Source organism: Monodon monoceros, unplaced genomic scaffold (genome assembly GCF_005190385.1).
Source record: "Monodon monoceros isolate NGI ecotype Baffin Bay Population unplaced genomic scaffold, NGI_Narwhal_1 Super_Scaffold_22, whole genome shotgun sequence".
Classification (NCBI taxonomy): Eukaryota; Metazoa; Chordata; class Mammalia; order Artiodactyla; family Monodontidae; genus Monodon; species Monodon monoceros.
This window is the reverse complement of record NW_021703779.1, coordinates 29,605,156-29,624,590: the sequence shown is the minus strand read 5'-3', so window position 1 is coordinate 29,624,590 and position 19,435 is coordinate 29,605,156. Positions and strand designations below refer to the sequence as shown.

Below are 19,435 nucleotides of genomic sequence, written 5' to 3'. Positions count from 1 at the left end.
GAGCAAGTTCCTTGGCCAGTCATTTTTATAATGACACTCCTAAAACCTATCCATTGTAGTTATTGTGGGGACTAAATGAGAGACAGAAGTGACCACAGGAAAGTAGTGGTGTGGCCTGAACTAGTGTTCACTTTGTTTGGGCCAAATTTTATGTACCTTTCACTTTTTCCAGTTAGCTTATCTTCCCACCTAGATTATAAAAACCTTAAGAGAACTATAAGTATTCTGCGTTAATGTAGAATTCATCACAGGTGCCCAACAAATTCTGATTATTGACTAAGGCTGAAAGACAATTAAGATGTACCTAAGGGCATTCAGGTCCTTCGATATTTGGTGCTTTAGATATTAACCAAGACAAGTTTTTGGTATATTTGGAGTCACAATTGTTTTTGGAAACATACACTTCAGGGTTTTTCAAAATTGGCCATGCATTAGATCACCTGTAAAACACAGAGTTCTGAGTCCTACTCCCAAAGTTTCTTATTTTTCAGGTTTCATGTGTACTCACATTTCTAAAATGTTCCCATATGCTGCTGCTGCTGCTTCATAGACTACACTTTACAAATCACTGATAAACTGTACATGTGCCTTGGCCAAAACACGGGTTTATATCTACAGGGAATTCATGGTACAGGTGTAAAGGAACTTATACTCTGGGCATTATTGCAGTCCATTGTGCAGGACACTGATGCTAACATGCAGACTTAGATCCATGTCACTCCTAAAACACTTTTATTATTATGTTTTATAAAATTGTTGGTTATATGCATATTTAGATAACCACATTAAGGAGATGAGGTGACCTATAGAGAACATTTTAAATCTGTTTTGGATGATAGTAATTTAAATATAATTACCCAAAATTAAAATCAGGGCTTGTGTTTTATTTCATATGGATTTTGTTGGGGGGAATGGTAATATTATGATGTATTCCAAAATATAAAATGTATACTTCACTATTAAAGTAAACATCATCTGACTCCCATATGTCAGGTTTTTCTTCCTACTTTTATCTACAGTTTATTTCTGTGCCAAGCAATTGAATGCTTGACATAGAAAAATGAGTCTGTCACTTTAACAAATGGTACTGTAAAAACACTCAAGCAAATAATTTTACCAGAGATCATTGTTATTGCAAAAGGAATATCTTTCTAAAATGTGTTACCAGTATTTCCTATAAATATCGGGCTCACCTGTTGCATTAAAAGTAAAAATAAGAAAGGAGATAAAGAAGCCTTCTCTTGGCAAAGAAGAGTTTACAAACATGCTGAACAACGTGTTACAACTGTGTTCATTTAATACAGAAAACTTTTGAGAACCATTACATAATTGATCATTAACTCAGTGTCTAAGAGGATGGTGTTTTAATAATTCTCACCAAAAAAGTTGAAGAAAGAGTAATTTGTTAGTAATCATAAGCTACAACAGAAATTTAGCACTTTAGGAGGATTTCTTTATTCCATTCTAAAAGTGCTCTTTATTTTAGCAGGAACCTTGTCCCATGAGAACTATACACATTCTGCCTTTAGAGCTCAGCTGCTTCATTCTGCTCTTGCTTCTCTTAGTCAGGCTGTTGACATCATCAATACATAACTTTTGATTGGATCCCCAGGGTAGAAATTAAGTTTGGTAGCCGGTGGATACATAACAAATGCATAGATTATTCTGGGCATTTCTTTTTGTTCAGTGGAGTGAAGTTTTTAGTGTTGTTGAAAGGTGAAGAAAAAGAAAGGCATTTAAAAGGCTATTCTAGATCAGGATTTTCTGCTCTGTTATTTTAGAAATGTGCATAGAAGTTTCAGAAAGTCTTGTTACAGTTGTTTACTGAAGAGTTTTTATGTTTAGAAGCCTTTGAGAGAAAGTACTATGTCCTCTGTGCTATTCTGGTTTGGATATTAATGGGAACAGAGTTGAACAACATTTGAATTCACAGGACTTGCCATGCTGGAAGCACAACCTTATATGTAGTGGCCATGGGCAGTCCTATTATGGGAAAGCAACTTGAGAGAAAAGGCGAGTCTCTTGCTTCTGCGCAGGTCCTGGAATTCGAAATATCCAGGGGCCTCTGCAGAATCCTGGCATCAGTTACTGTGTTGACTCACTCAGTGTTGGGATCAGTCACTTTCCCCTTACAGGACTCAGATCTTGGAGGCAATTAGCATCAGAGAAAACGAATAGGAAAACCTGAAGTCTTATTTTTTAAAGGCTGCTGAAGTTGATTGGTTTCTCATCATTCCTAAACCTACTGAAGCAATAAAGTTGGGAGAAAATTTACCAAGATTTTTATCGCTGCCTTCATATATACTTTTCTTTTTTCCAAATGCTTTGGTGGGAAGAAGTAGAGGACTGTTGTAAGTACAAAGTAACTAAAAATATTTTTTACATTGGCATAACTTTTAGTTTGTGACAAACTCACTGATTAGGCAGATTAATTTAAACTTATTATAGTAGATTGTGAGTAAGCATAAATGTTATATACACTGTACACATAATGTATGTGCAGGTGTACATGTTTCTCGTTGGGAAAACTTTTCAATAGAAAATATAATCAAACACATCTTTCTTATTTAAGAAAGTACTAGAGTAATAGAATATGCATACCTGGCTTGGAGTATCTGTGACAAACCATTTAAATTGCTGTGAAATAGTTTGTGTATCTGAGTTATTATCATGATTATTTGATATTTCTGTATTTAGTAACAGTTACATGTGGGGTAGTGACCTGACACATATTCTCAGTGAACTAATTGCTCTCTGGGAATGATATGTGGATGCCTCAAGGTTAGAAAAATTTTATCTGGCATATTGTGGGGGAAAATAAAGAATGAAATGAATTGTGATGGATAAATGGAGGTTGAGAAAAGTATTGATAAATATTTAATTTAAAAGTTCCTTTCTCATATTGTGTTTAGTATTTGGCATGTTCTTTTCTGTAGCATGTCATGAAAATTATTTCAAATAATGAGATGACCTCTGCTGGCAAGTGACCAGATACTTTTATTGAGAAAACAACAGAAAAACATGAGGGGCTTATAATCATATTTTGCAGTAAAGTCAAGGTGTTGTTTCATGTCTATGATGACCTAGTTTTTCAGTAAAACTTTTTAGTTTGGCTTTTTATATAAGCTCTACCTATGTTGTTTATTTTAAGGAAGTCAGGATGACTAATGAAAAGTGTAAAAATTGACTGTGGTACAACAGTAAAAATAATATATAAAAATAATATATGAGGAGTACAGTGTCTCCCAAAGAGATGGATGAAAGAGATTATCTTTTTTTTTCCTGCCTTTGATTTGTGGATTATAGTCATTCTGAAATAGATGTGAGGGCGATGCCTATAATTAAGAATGAAAAAAGTAAAAAAAAAAAAGAATGGAAAAAATAAATCTCTCTAAATAAGTAGCTATTCAAAACTTCTGGAAAAGAGTCACAACAGAAGTTTTGCCTTTGAGAAAAAATTGTGGAAAAGAAATTAACCTTGTGCACTTATTGATTCACAAAAGACGCTACCAGATTTTGTAGTAAAACATTTTTATATAATTTCTTTATTTTATAAATTTCTTTGGTGAGTATCAGAATTGCTTTCTGATTGAAAAACCATCCCATTTACTAATATTACAAAAATACAATAGCACGTTTGTTCTTTGCAATACACACATATTGCTCACTTAATCGATATAGCTACAAAATTAAAACCATAAACCAGTGTGTAGAGCAATTTAGGAAGAATGGCAGAGATTTAATTTTGGAATGAAGCAAGGCAAACATACTGTCTGCTTTGTTATAGATATTCAAATGACTTTTTAAATTCTTAATCAGAATCTGAAGACAGCTAACCTTCTTGGACAATCCCTGTAGGACTTTATTATAATACATTTTGAAACGATCAGGTAATACTTAGGCTACATGACAATGAGTTTGTTAAGAGAAAATGAAGATATTCACAAGGTTATATTATACATTAACTTTTATTAGTTGACAACATAATACTCTTTGAATGTATTGACATTTGAATACAATTTTTAAAATTGCCTTAGTTTGAAGAACTTAAAAGAGTACACTTGGTTCTGTTTTAACCAAAATAGTCACCAATTAATAGGAAACATCACTGTATTAACCTAAGTATTGTTTACTTTTAGAATTACTTAAATATTGCATTGCAAAGAATCATTCAAATAATTGATTGCAAATTATACATTTCCTTAGAATTTTTTAAATGATGCAAATTATCTTGAAGTCTAATAAAATAATCTTTTAGAATTACATTTGCAGTCTTTTAAGGGCATCTTAACTATGAAAAAGAGATTGCTGATCTAAATAGATAATATACTTGTTAATTTAATAAGAATCTTTCTGTGTCTCTTATGTGGCATAGCAGTATGGAAAATACAATAAACAATACCATGTAGTAGTTACTCTAAACTTAAAAAAAAAAAAGACTATGAAGTGTTCTGTGCAAATTTCTGTTATTTAAGGAAGAGAGGTGTTGCTTGACACTACTCCAGCTAGACAGTACTGAAATGTAAATTCATAATTTGGACGGAGATATTAATACAGCTTCCTCTTTAGTCCTAAAGTATTCATTTGAAATCTTTGTAGTCCAAGGCCTTTGCTGCGTGTGAAACAAATTGTAAAGCTCTTAACCACTTGTGTGGTTTAATAAAAGAGATTAAAATCTTTGTTCTCTGGAAAAGTCAGGTGTTCTTTTTAATTCTATTATCTTTCATCATGGCTTTACCACAAAACTAAAAGAAAGTGATTTCCCAAACTTTCCTTCCCCTTCCACCTTCTGCTGTAATATTTCCCTAACTTATTAAAAATGATTCATCATATTTTTCATTACACCATTCTTTCTTGCATTGCATATACAAGAAACATAATATTTTGGTGTGACTGTGTATTTTTATATAAACACACGTACATATTTAAATCACAGCTTTAACTTAGGTACTAAGTTACCTAAGGGAGACCTTGAAAATTAATTGGAAATTAACTTTTCTTTAAAGATAATTTTCTTTTTTTAAACCTTTTTTTGAAGTACAATTTACAATACTGTGTTAGCTTCAGGTATACAGCAAAGTGATTCAGTCATCCAAATTTTCTGTTTATGTGTTTTATTTTCTATTTTAAATACACATCATTTTAAAAGAAATTGGCAAATAAGAGTAATTACAGAACATAACAAACCATGAGGGAAGAAGTAGACCTAAGTTTTATGGGGCCTGAGGTTGAAAAATTGAAGGAAGGGGACTCTTTTAGGAAAAGTAATACAGAATTAAGAATACAAAATTAGGTAGGACTTGCAAGGAGCCAATATAAGTGAAGGGCTTCAAGACTTAAGCTTTAAAAGTTTCGTGGGAAATCACCTCTGTATGAAGAGAGTCGTTGTGGGTGAATCTTTTCTCACTTACATTTAAAAATAAAATTGATACTAGTTATATTTCTTTAAAGCATATATTATTTCTCCAAGACAAGCTTTTATTTAATGCAGATTAGAGAGTTAGAAGAATTTATAATGGTAGGAATTTGACATTTCTGCCTTTCATTCTGAAAAGATACAATGATTAAAGTGATGTCAAAGTCAGTTAATGGAGGCAGTGCAGTTATTTCAGATATACAGGGTATGTAACTTGAAGGCAAGCCAAATCAGAATGAAACGGAATAATGATGACCTTGGTTTATTTTTATGCAGTACATTCAGGTTGTGATTGAATTCAGAGGGAGGCAACAGTTTTCTTTCTCACAAAGTCCTGCTATAGTCCTAGGAGATTTGTGTTCTGTTATCAAGGCAGTTGGTTCATATAGGAACGTTTTGTTGGGAAGGTCATGGGCTGCAGTATGGGAAACGAGAAGACTTTTTTTTTAATTAAATGCAACCAAGTACCATAGCATAATTTCATGAAAATATTTGTCTTTCGGGAGTATGGTCCATGCAGCAGACTGATCTTCAAAACTCAAACGTGCAAATAAGTAAACACCTGTGCTCTTCATTTTTTCCTCATTTAAAAACATCTATTCGTTAAACTTCCTTGGAGTTTCACGCTCTACAATCTTGACAGTAATATTCATAATGTATTTGGACTTCTGAAGTTTAATTTTAATACAGATATGAAAGTTAGGTTGGCAGTGCTATAGTATACTTTATTATTTTGCCAGTTTGGAAGGGGTTTGTCTACTTGTGTCACATGCAGAATTGTCCTTAACATCTTTATATTTGTAAAATGTCAGACTCCCTGTAGTTAATATTGTGAGTGAAAACGTCTGTCAGAGATTCTGATATCCTCTCTTGAAGGGGAGAGTAACCCTGCATTTTGTGAATCACTTATATGCAAACAATAGTTTGAAGATTAGCAGCTAAAGTGATTTGGTTTGTTTTTTCCTGAAACTTGAGTATCAAGAGCTTGTTTTCCCATGTATTAGAGCATATTAGAATTTCGCAAGTGCCTTTTTAAACCAGATGGCTCCTCCAGAGATTCTGAAATGCTTTGACTCCAAGGGACATGGCCTTTTTCTTTCCCCATTCGAGATTACTGCCCTGAATATGGCCAGGAAACCACAGAACAAAAAACCTTGGCTCCAGTGTTTTAAGGGAATCTTAAATGTCTCAGCCACAATTCTGATAAGCGTCAGGCAGATGAGGATGAAGAAGGGGAATGGCCCTGCTCGTTCACGCTTAAAAAGACGTCCCCCACATGCCTATTAACAAAAGCAAAGGGCAGTATTCCTTCTCTCAGAGCTGGAGTCTTCCACTTAGGCTACCATTTTAAGGAAAAATTCCCATCCAGCTCTGTGCTCAGTCTTTACGTTCTGATATTCACTCAGAAGACCTCAGAATTTCAGTAGGTGAAAGAAGATGCAGAGCAATTTTCTGGGGCCCTGCAGTCCCTAGAGAGGTGACTTTGCACAGTACAATATATTTAATGATACTAAGCCTGGAGAAAACAAGTGTTCCCAGCAATCCGGATTGAGTTTGGAAATCAGTTTCCTCTCAGTTTCCTTATTATCTTTTACCTTCTACCTCAGTGCCTCACTTTTGGTTTGTCATTATTCACCCCATTCTTCACTAATGGAAGGTGGGGAGAGTAGACAATTATCCTTTAACTGGAAAGGAACTGTCATTTTGATACTATGCTGGTGAACTGTTGATGCTGTTGTTGTTTTTGGTGTGCATAAATGAATCTTCCAGAACTGTTAAATCAGTATTTTGATTCCATATAATTTTAAGCAACTGATTTTCCATAAATTTTAAATGTCGGGAAAATTATTTTCTATACATTAATTTTGAAAGCTGAAATATATCTAAGGCTAGTTTAAAATATTTAGTCTTATTATGTTACTGTTCAAGTAAAAGAATCTGAGGAAGCACTTTGCCTCTATTTTTCTTTATTTCATTTTATTATTTATTTTTAGTAGAAAACTGGGTTGTTTTCATGAATAGGAGGAATATTAAAGGGAACTATGTGAAAGCCCATGCTTATTCACGTAATAAAGTCAGAATGTAGGTAGCTGAATGGATTTTAAACAGGGTTAATAGAATTTTAAAGAAACTTAAAAAAATGTTTGAATTGTCAAGCTCTTAGTTTATACTTGATAAATACTCAGCCCATTCATGGGCGTTACAACAGTGAGGAGTTTATATATGCCAAAATAACATATAGGCTTTTGCCAGTTTATCTTCAACTTTTAGATATACTTTATCTCCAACCTTTTGAAATAATTGATGTTGAAAAAGCACCAGTATTAATTAAGCACAACTAGCATCACAATGTCTCATTTTACCCAATTATGGGCAAATAAAGGGATTACCCTTTCGATGTTTTCACCCTCTTCTTGGCTTTTGCTTTTTTTGTTTTAAATTGCTCTCCCTCCTCCCACTCAGCCTTTGGCTAAGACTGTCATGGAATCAGGACTATAAAAGGGCATAAACATCAGTGGCTTTTTGCTCATTCTTGGCACCCATCTTTATTTGCACACAACTTGTCTGCTCCTTTATCAGATTACAGCAGCAATAGTACCTTAGCCTGAGCTAAGTGCTGACTTAAAGGGCACAGGAGTCAGCACACTGTTATTAGTGCAGATTTTAGCCTTGGAAACTGTGTGAGGTCAAACTAAAGAAATAAGAAAGGAGAAAAATCACAGAGTCAGAACTGCTCAAGTATTTTCATCAAAGGCAAGTTGAGTAATTCCTTTTTATATTGATGCTCACGAGGACAGTATTAGAAATAGATTGCTGACTAAGCAGACAAAGTGTTATCAAAATAGTTGAGGAACGGATAAAATTATGTATGAAAGTGGTGAATCCCAGTGGCTCTGATGTATTGGAAAATAACTAGGGAGGAAAAAGGAAAATTAGACGCTAAAGAGTGTAACCGGATACAAGCAGTGTTGGCATGTAGGTGGTTAACTGCAAGAGCTTACTGGCAGCTCAGACAGCTGGGGAATCCTGATTTAGTAGAGCCTGAAGGGCAGGTCAGGAGCCATATGCACAGCTGCTGAAGAGCTAAAGGGTTCCTCTGGATTAGGTGTACATACCCCGTCTCTAAGGGACTATGTCAGAGAGCACCAAGTGTTATCACAGAGTTTACTTCGCTCAAGCCTGTGGACTTCGCAGTGTTTTACTTTAAATCTCTGGAAATAGATTGGCTCTCTAAATAAATCCAGAAGTAAAAGTATCAAAGGAAGTGACTACGTAAAGTTTATATTGTGTGGGTTTCGGTGACCACTGTTTAAAGAAGGAACAATTATCCATTCTTTGTTATTCATTCATTTAGTCGTGTAACTAGTATATATTGAGTGCCTACTTGTGCTAGGTATTGTGCCATGCTCTCTGGAGATAATGTTCTAAATAAGTGAACTCATTGAGATTAGAATTTAGGAGAGAATACACACACACACACACACACACACACACACACACACACACTTTATTTATTTCCCATTCCGGGTTTTTTTTTTAACTGGAGTATAATTGCTTTACAATGTTGTGTTAGTTTCTGCTGTACAATGAAGTGAATCAGCTACACGTATGCATATATCCCCTCCCTCTTGGACCTCCCTCCCAACCCCCTGCTCATCCCACCCATCTAGGTCATCACAGAACACCTAGCTGAGCTTCCTGTGCTTTATAGCATGTTCCCACTAGCTATTTTACACATGGTATTTATACACACTATTTAAACTTCATTTGGGATAAGGGCTACAGAATAAAGCACACATTGTTAGAAGAATGTATGACAGTGAGACCTAGACCAGTATTAGAAATTGGGGGAAGGACTCGTAAGAAAAAGACCTTCAAAGTATGACAAAGAAGAATGAGGTTGGGCGATAGTTGTCCAAGGGAAAAAGAGGGAAAATGTGACATTCAGAGGGAAAAACATATGTGAAGGTATAAGTTGGTATGAAGAAAGAACTAAAAGAAGGTCAGTTTTCCTAGAGTGTCGTAAGTGAGGCAAAGTTTGGAGCATGCAGCTGAAACAGTGGGCTGGGGTCCAATTGTTCAGAGCCTGAGACCTCATGAGAATGATTTTTTTCTGTATAGTAAGATCAGTGGTCAGCCTTTTAAAGGTTTCAGGTAGGGCAGTGATATGACCATGTTTGTGGGTTTTTTTTTTTTTTTGAAGAATATTACTGTGTTTTGTGAAGAAACGATTAGGAGGTGTTAAGAGTAGATGAAAAAGGGCTTCCCTGGTGGCACAGTGGTTAAGAATCTACCTGCCAATGCAGGGGACACGAGTTTGACCCCTGGTCCGCGAAGATCCCACATGCCGCAGAGCAACTAAGCCCATGTGCCACAACTACTGAGCCTGCGCTCTAGAGCCTGTGCTCCACAACAAGAGAAGCCACCGCAATGAGAAGCCTGTGCACTGCAATGAAGAGTAGCGTCTGCTCGCTGCAACTAGAGAAAGCCGGCGCGCAGCAAAGAAGACCCGACGCAGCCAAAAATAAATAAATAAATGTATTTTCAAAAAAGAGTAGATGAAGAGCTATCAGTCTGAAGCTATCAATCTGGTAGCTTCTCCAGGGGCAAAATAAGGTGATGTTGACTAGAATGGTGACAGTGGAGTTGAAAGAAGTGGATTGATTTAAGATTTACTTAGGAGATAGGGTCAATAGAAATTAGTATTGAATTGGATGTGGTGCCCTCCATGGCATGTAGAATTGGGTGGATAATGGTGCCATTTATAAGGAGAAGACTTGAAGAGCGCTGGAATAATGGGAAAGATTGGGGATAAGTAATAAGTTTTTTTATGCAGAGCATGGGTGCTACGGATCTGGGGATGTGAAGCCTACAAATGAAGTCATTATTGGGGACTTAAAGTGTGAGCCATAGAGAGTGGATGAGACTAGGTAGAAAGATCATATAGAGGGTGAAGAGAAGGAGGCCAGGAACTCAATAAGGAAGACAAGAACACTTCAGAAAATCATAGAAGAGGCATCTAGAAAGAATGATGAAATCCTAAGGAAAATAATATTTCTGTAATGAGGAGTGTCCCATTCCATCTTCAGTTTAATGACTTTATGAATGAGGAACTCGCAGTACCAGGTGTCTTGGTTTCCGCAATCTCTACCATCTATTTACCCCTAATTGTCTCTCCCGCATTGGTATTCCTATGAGATATCACCAAAATGTTGCCTTAGTAGAAAAGCTTCAATAAATATTTAAATTGTATAATGTATTCAGCTTTTTCCTGTACTCTGCGCTTCCTAAAAATACCTTCTTTGGAAACCCCATTTCAACTGACTGCTGTATAATGAAATGAACCTTCAGTGTAAAACATTTATCATAGTCTGAATTTCAATTGCTCAGTCAGAGTTGTTAAGCAATATGAAAAATCATCCTTCAGAGAATACAGAAGTGCCTAGATATGACAAGGTAAGTTTGCACTTTATTTAATGCTATTTTAGTTAATATAGATGTTTATTGGAGAAACGTCTAACATTTCTTGAGAACCATTAGTAAAATTGATTATTCTTAAATCTGGAAAAATGGTAAAAATACTTGGAAAGCATTGACAATTCAGTTTAAATAAAACTAGAATTGTACTGAAGAAAAAGAAGGTACTTGAGTAATTGAAATTTAGTCATGGATGAGTATAATGTACTTACCAGTTAGCTTTTGGGGAAGTAAGACTAGATAGAATATTAATATGATATCAAGCAGCTTTTTTACCATTAGGTTTTTACTAGCTTGTAAATAAACTGTTGAACACCTGCAATGTTCTCTCTGCCTTTTATGAAATTACAGCTCTGTAAGTCAGAAAAAAATAGACACACACACACACACACACACACACACACACACACATAAATACCAGTACTGTAATATGTCAAGAGAGTTATAAACCATGGTACAAATCAGCCATAAATGATTACTTATAGATTATGTGATTATGAAACTTTCATTGAAGAATCCAGCTTTATAAATAGGCCTTAAAGTATGGCGGAAGGAGCAATTATTCATCAGCAAGAATCAACAAGGCATTGATATACCCTACATAAATAGCTACTGATAGTCCCTTGTATGTGCATAGCAATATTTCTGGTTCACCTAGTCTTCAGAGATAACATTTAGCATTCATCAATGCTATACCAAGTATCAGGCGTTTCTCTGAGTATATTACATGTATCTCAGCTAATTCTCATTACAGTTCTGGGAGGTAGGGGATAGAATCATCATATTTAACAGATGAGGATACTGAGGTACAGGGAGCTTAAGTAATTTGCCTACAGTAGCTCGGCCTGTACATACTGGCATCAGGATTTGAATGGTGGCGGAGGATTCAAGGTTCTTAACCAGTTAACTGCCACAGCCTCTCAGATTTTGATGAAGGGGGTCTGTCAGAGCTCTAGAGGTGATACAACAAAATGTAAAATGGAAAGAATCATGCTGTCTTCTAACAAGAACTAAATATGTTCCATTGAGAATGTTCATTAAAAAAACTCATAAAACTTGTGTGCCCTCAAAGACCTGGCATATTACAATTTCTTAGATAAAAACTAAGATGTCCTGAAAAACCTCATATCCATCCTCTAGACCTTCTCAGGGGGCTATCTATGATGATATCCACAATAGGTCACTTGTTTTACTGTTTTATTCCTACCTCAGTCTTTAGACTGTGTGAACTCGAAAGATGAAAGAATAAAACTAATGTCACCCTTGATCTGCAGGGTGTTCCATCTACAGCAAGTTCCTCAGAAGGATCTCACTAGATGTCTTTCTGATTTTATTTCACTTGTACACAGGCCACTGTGCTAGATGAACAAAACACTAAGGACTGGGCCCACATGAATAAGATTCAGTACTGTGAGCAGAAATAATTTGGCTTTACTAATATATATATATAGTCAGTAAATATTATTAAAACTAAACTGAAATCAACTCTTCCACTTGGAAAATGTAAAGAAAACTACAGCACAATTGGGGGAAAGTGGGAAAACAATTTGTTATATCCATATTTTGCCTCCCAACTATAATAGACAGCTATAGTTTGTTATTTTATTCCTTAAGGGGCTATTCATCATTTAATTTTAATATTAAACATTAGTGGTAACTATATTAGCAATGTTTTTGGTAATTTTTTAAGAAAATGGTATTATAAATGGAATTATCATACTATCAGAGCAGTATGATACCAATACACAAATAAAACAAGGTATTATCTTTCTACTTTTTATATCCATCAGTTGAACTAGATCTTGAGATTTTTTTTTCCTTAAAATGTTATACTTTCAGTTTTTTCCTATTCAAACTTCACCTGACTTAGTTCAAGTGAAGTAAAGAATGTCATGTCACTAAAACCAATTGAGAAAAATTTTTTCTCTTCTTTCTTGAACTTGAAGCAGTGGTCACTATTGACCATTTTCTCCCTTAAAAATGTTGTCTTCCCTTGAGATCTGTGCATTGCACTCTCCTGCGTTGGTTCCCATTTCTTTGGGTGTTTCTGTTCAGTCTACTTTGTGGGCTCATTCTCTCTACTGAACCTTTAAACAGTAGAATTCTTCAGAGGTCAGTCCTAGCAAGTTTGTCTTCTGACTCTGTAATCCCTTTCATTGTCATTGCACCCATGCCTGTGGTTTTATTAACACTTAGGTGCAGAAAACCAACCAAGTTATACCTCTAGCTCAGATTTCTCCAATGAATTCCAGAACTGTAATTTCAATTGCCTGATTGGCATCTCCATTTGTATGTGACAAAGCCACCTCCACTCTAAGTGCCCCAAAGGGAACTTTCCATTCACCCCACAAAACCTGAGCTTTTCTCATTATTCCCTTTATCAGTGAATGATGCTACGTATCCATGCAGTTTTCACAAGCTAGAAACCCATTTCATCCTTGAAACTTTTATCTCTCTTGCCCACTTATGTCTAATACTGTGCGTTTTATCTCCTAAAATTTTTTGATCCACTTCTCTTCATTTCCTCTCCCATACCCTAGCCCAAGCTGCCCCCTCTCACTAGGAATACAGCAGCACTTTCCTTTCTGGTTTCTTTGTTTCACCTCTTCCCCATGCCCTCTAATCTATTCTCTAAAATTCATCCAGTCAGCTAAGTTTGATAATATCAGCACCCGCGTAATGACGTTAGCAAGTTCTGTTGGCTACAAGGAAAGCAAAAGAAAATAAAACAAGATCTAGATACTGTTTTCCTCTTCTGTAATGCTTACCCCCTGCCATACCACCTTTCTGGTTTTCTTTCTGTTCCTTGAATAGGCCTTGCTTCTTTCTGCCACAGGGCTTTTGCACATGCTTTTCTTTCTGTTCCCTCTCTTTTTCACCTAGACAATATCAGTTTTCCTTACCAGCCAGTCCCTCTGAGTAGACATCAAAATTCCCTGAGTAGATAAAATTTCCCTACCATGTAACATCCCTCCATAACACATAGCAATGTTGCAATTCCCTATGTGTATATATGTGACTGACTAATGCTTATCAATCAGACTATGTGGTAAGTTCCATGAACCCAGCCACAACAGTTGTTTTTGCTCACCACTGTTTCTCCAGAACCAGGCACATGAATATTTTTGAATAAGTGAATTGGTGTTTAAAATTTTATTGCACACTATTATTATAGCCATTCACATATAAGAACATGTTATAATAATGATAATTTTATTGCAGTTTATGAAAATTTGAAATGACAATGAAAGCACTCTAATTCTTGTTGAAACTTAATGTGTATAAATAAGTATTGAAGATAAGGATTTTGTCACTGGGTTTCATTTCCTTCTTAAATTCCCCATACTCCATTTTACTCTAGAGTCTTTTGGTTCTTGGTATCATTTTGTTTTGTTTTTAACTGTTTTCAACTCATGTAGATTTTCTTTCCTTCATCTGTCTTTGTAAACTCTCAGTGGCACTTGTCAACGTTAACTGCCTCCTTCATACCTAAGATGTTCTTCCTTGATTCTACACTAGTCCTTTTCTTTTGTCTCTTATATTTGTTCTCTCCTTTCCCTCTTCCAAATTGCTATCTGTGGATATTCTGGGGAAATAAGATATTTACTTTTTGCTCTTACTTTGCTAGTCTATCTCTTGAAGAAGAGATCCATTTTCTTTTTAACCTAAGAGCTTGAGACATATATTTGAGTATAAAGACAAAGTAGTAATTTCATTTTAAAATGTTCTAGAGAAGAGACATTGACTACTAAGTGATTTGTCCTGAGGTGTAAAAGGTAGGGAGGACTTAAAGGCAAATTGAAAACAATCCCTCAGAGAAAGGGCAAAAAGACTTTTGCAATGAAAAATAAATTACACTGTATAAAAATATATTGTTAATAACAACATTCCCAGTTTATAAGGGAAAGGGAACTTGCAGCCAAACACAGAAGGAAAAAAACCCTGTATTATCTCAGTCATAAGTGCAATCTCAGAAAGTTGAATGAGTAGAAGCAGAGAGTAGAAGGGTGGATACCAGGGGTGGGGAGCTGGGGAGAATGTGGAGATGTTGGTTAAAGGGTACAAAGTTGCAGTACATAGCATGAATAACTCTAGAGATCTAATGTACAGCATGGTGACTATTGTTAATAATACTGTACTGAATGCTGGAAGTGTGTTAATAGATCTCAGGTGCTGCCATCACAATGGGTAACTATGTGAGACGATGGCATGTTAATTACTTTGACTGTAGTGATCATTTCACTGTGTATGCATATCAAATCATGTTGCACAGCTCAAATATATAAAATTTTTATTACAAATAATTTTTTTTAACTGACAACAGTACAGCAGACAAGGATGCGGAGAAACTGGGCCTCTCAAACAATGCTGATGGGAATGTAAAATGGTACAGCCATTCTAGAAAACAGTCTGGCAGTTTCTTCTAAAACTAAACATACAATTACCATACAACCCAGCATTTCCACTCTTGGACATTTCTACCAGAAAATGGAAACTTAGGTTCACACAAAACCCTGTATATGGATGTTCATACCATCTTTCTTGTCAGTAGCCAGAAATTGGACACAACCCAGTGTCCATCAGTGGGTGTATGTAGAAGAAACTGCGGTGCATCCATATCGTGAAATACTATTTAGCAATAAAAAGAAATGAACAATTGATATTCTGTATGATGGATCTCAGGGGCACCACACTGAGTGAAAAAAGATCAAAAGGTTACATACTTTGTTATTCCTTTTATATCACATTATTGAATAACAGAATTATAAAGATCAAGAACAGAGTATTGGTTGCCACAGGTTAGGAATGGGGGGTGTTCTATTTTAGGGGTGCCACAAGGCAGCCTGCGTCTTGATTGTGGTGTTTGTTATACGAAGCTATACTTGGTAAAACTGCATAGAACTACACACATACACACGCACGCACACACACATACACAGAGGGTTACAAATGAGTGCATGTGTAACTAGTAAAATTTGAATAAATTCTGTGGATTATACCAATTAACTCCCAGTTTTGACATTGTACTACAGTTACCTAAGGCGTCAACACTGGAGGAAGTAGCTTAAAGGTTGCATAAGATATCCCTGCATATTTTGTTTCAAATTCCTATGAATCTATACTTACTGCAAAATAAATTTTTTAAATACAGTGTTAAACCTTTAACAAGGCCTCAGTGTCTTAAAGGCCAGTGTGTCGTCACCAGACCTAATCAACAAATAAGTTACAAATTAATAAATCCACCACTCAGGGTACAGGCAAAGGATGGTTTAATGCTAACTCACTAGAATGCAATCCATTTCTATTATACAGGAACATGCATCACTTATTGAACAAAATGTCATTGTGATTTAAGCCTTGTTCTAAATGTCCTACCTTGTGAGGTATTGTGCTTCACGTTGTTTATGACCAAAATGCCTGTATGGAAAGGGCTGGCATTTCAAAAGTTAAGCTGGTCCATGGGCATAGAAACAGGACAAGGCCTAAGACTACTTGCGTTTTCGACCTGACTCTACCTACCAAGCACAGTAAGCATGGCCAAGCCAATACTTATTATTTATTTATACAGTGCCTGGCACTGAGCTGAGCATGTCTAATACTGATTGTCCTCAGTAATAAACTAGGAATAATAATACTTCACAAATTTACATCTTGTTGGTATTAAAGATGGGATATATGAAACTGCTCAGTGAGTGGCAAAGGTGTGGGGAATAATTTTTTTACTTTGTATTATTATAGCTATTAATATTAATGAATCACTCATTTATATATAATTTCCAAAGATATAACAAACTGTATAAACAGATACATAGATCAAAAGACAGTCTCTGTGTGTGTGTGTATGTGTGTGTGTTTATGTATATGTATAGGATCTCCTTGCTTTAATCTGATCTTAAACAAATCTGTCCTTCTGATTGCTTCCCAGTCATGTTTCACAGAAGATCTTACGCCTCTAGCTTAACATCCTTTAGAGAATCCTCTAGCTACAGGGTGAAATTCAAGCCTCCAGCGCACAGGACCCTTTATAGTGTAGTACGTGCTCACATTTCTCAACTCTTTATCTGCTGTTCCTCACCATGCACACTTCTCTTTAACCACAAAATTGTGGTTCCACAAATAAGTTATGTAATTTCATACCTATGAGTTGCTGCCACTTCCTGGAATGTTCTCAAAAAATGCTATCACCGCATATCGCCCACTAACGATCTCTATTCATTGTTTTAGTGCTTGCTTATAGCACCTTGTTCAAAAGTGTTCCTGACTACCCTAGGTCAGAATATAGTACCCCTGTTCTATGTTCTTAGTGAAAATTCACTGGAGATAATTCGATGCAAGTAATTATATCCTCTTTTTCAAAGTCAGGCTGTCTCTGATATAATTCCTTGCTCCTTGAGAGGAAGGTTTGTGCCTCTTATCTATGGGTTCCTTGTGCCTAATTGTTTGGCGACACATAAGTGAAAGATTAAATACCACATCATTTGTCTGACTGTTATTTAGTCATCAAATCATCATGTGTTTGAAACTCAGGCATCCAGCCTGAAAAAGGTTTATGTTTAACAGTGAATACTGGCATGTATTATTATATTCCCATACACAATATGATAACTAATGAAACAGAATAGGATAATCCTTAGTACATTATTTTTTCCTGAGTGCTCAATGAATTGTAAAAGTTGTAAACCTCAGACTAAAATGTTTGTTGCAAAATCTAGATCATTCATGCAATCGGAAGTGTTTTTGGTTTATCTCTGTAATTTTTTTTCTTAGTGTCAAAAGAAGTGTCAGAGTTAGAAAAGAAGCCCAGCTTGTGGGGATTCCTTTGAGGGGCTACATCTTTGGTGATATCAAATTAATACCAAGCTGTAGAAATGCAGGAAGGGTAGAAATTCTGAGAATCACTTCTGTTCACACATTAAAAACATGCTGGCACATATATACAATGGAATATTGCTCAGCCATAAAAAGAAACGAAATTGAGTTATTTGTAATGAGGTGGATGGACCAAGAGTCTGTCATTCAGAGTGAAGTAAGTCAGGAAGAGAAAAGCAAATACCGTGTGCTAACACATATATATGGAATCTAAAAAACAAACGGTTCTGACGAACCTAGGGGCAGGACAGGAATAAAGACGCAGATGTAGAGAATGGACTTGAGGACACAGGGAGAGGGAAGGGTAAGCTGGGACGAAGTGGGAGAGTAGCATTGACATATATACACTACCAAACGTAAAATAGATAGCTAGTGGGAAGCAGCCGCATCACACAGGGAGATCAGCTTGGTGCTTTGTGACCACCTAGAGGGGTGGGATAGGGAGGGTGGGAGGGAGACGCAAGAGGGAGGGGATATGGGGATATATGTATACATATAGCTGATTCACTTTGTTATACAGCAGAGACTAACACACCATTGTAAAGCAATTGTACTCCTATAAGGATGTTAAGAAAAAACAAAACATGCTGTGTCTGCAGTTCTTTGATATGGGCGCAGGAGCTTTAAGTCTCTGGCTGGGTGTCTGAGGACAAGTTGCTGAGGAAGTGAATGGTTGGCTTGGCCTATCTCAAAGACAAGTGTTTGCTTCTGTTTGAGCTATTGTTGGAGTTTCCCTGAAGGGACTAGAACGGAATGTCCATTGCAGGGAGTATTCAGTTTCAGATAGCTGCCTTCCTTGAGCTCATTTTCCACCCTGAGGGCTGGCTGCAAAGATTGGAAATCTTTCATCTGTTTTAATCAGGAATGGAGCTAATTTATAAAAGGAAAGTTAGTCGCTAGGTAACTATGTGCACAAGCAAAGAGTCCCGTTACAAGTATGCCCAAACTCAAGGTGAGAAATGTCTGGTGAATGACTCAAACGTGGAATTCAAGGGTCTCCTAAAACAAAAATAGCATCTACTGAGTCCATCCAACAGCCTATTTATACTTATTAGGTGGAAGCTTTTGTGCTAGAAATAATGTTTATAAGTATTTTCTTGGCAAGTGACTATGAACTGTATTTTGTGTATTATGTTAACATACTATTCATGCATTACAGAAATCCATACATCAGGTGTACCCAGGCATTTTATGGGAAAAACTAGCTTGAGAGATAATAATGATTTGCTGAAGCAGTGGGCCTTCTGACCTGATTTTAAAATGAAATTGAAAAGTAACTTTTTCTTTCATATTTTATCTTTGAGTACATTATTTGTATTAAAAAAAAGTTTTTATGGGACATCACGACAACCTATTTTAACTTGGAAAACTTTAACCAAGGAAAAGACATGATACAGGCTCATTTATCCATGATAATTTATGATGATAGCTCTAGGATTAAATTTTCTTAATGAAGGCATACATTACTATTGTATTAAGTCTTCAACTAAAATAGATTGTATGTCCAGTTTTTGATCTTCATATGCCAAAAGTAAAGAGCTGCCCAACCAGAAAAGAATCTAGGCCTTGAATAATATGTTGTACCTAAATTAAGCTTATAGGCATTATTCTGGCTGGGGATTACACTACAGAAATGTGGTATACAACTGAAAATTGAAAATACAGACTATG

The 19,435-nt window shown here is 35.9% G+C and overlaps 1 protein-coding gene across 1 annotated transcript in view; it reads left to right on the top strand.

Annotated features, from left to right (window-relative positions):
- The first annotated feature begins 2,149 nt into the window (after positions 1-2,149).
- Positions 2,150-19,435, top strand: part of DMD (dystrophin) — a 2,107,962-nt gene continuing 2,090,676 nt past the window's right edge. The window contains exon 1 of the mRNA XM_029240038.1: positions 2,150-2,351. Within this exon, the coding sequence (XP_029095871.1) occupies positions 2,321-2,351 (31 nt within the window). The 5' untranslated portion in view covers positions 2,150-2,320. The remainder of the gene's footprint in view (positions 2,352-19,435) is intronic.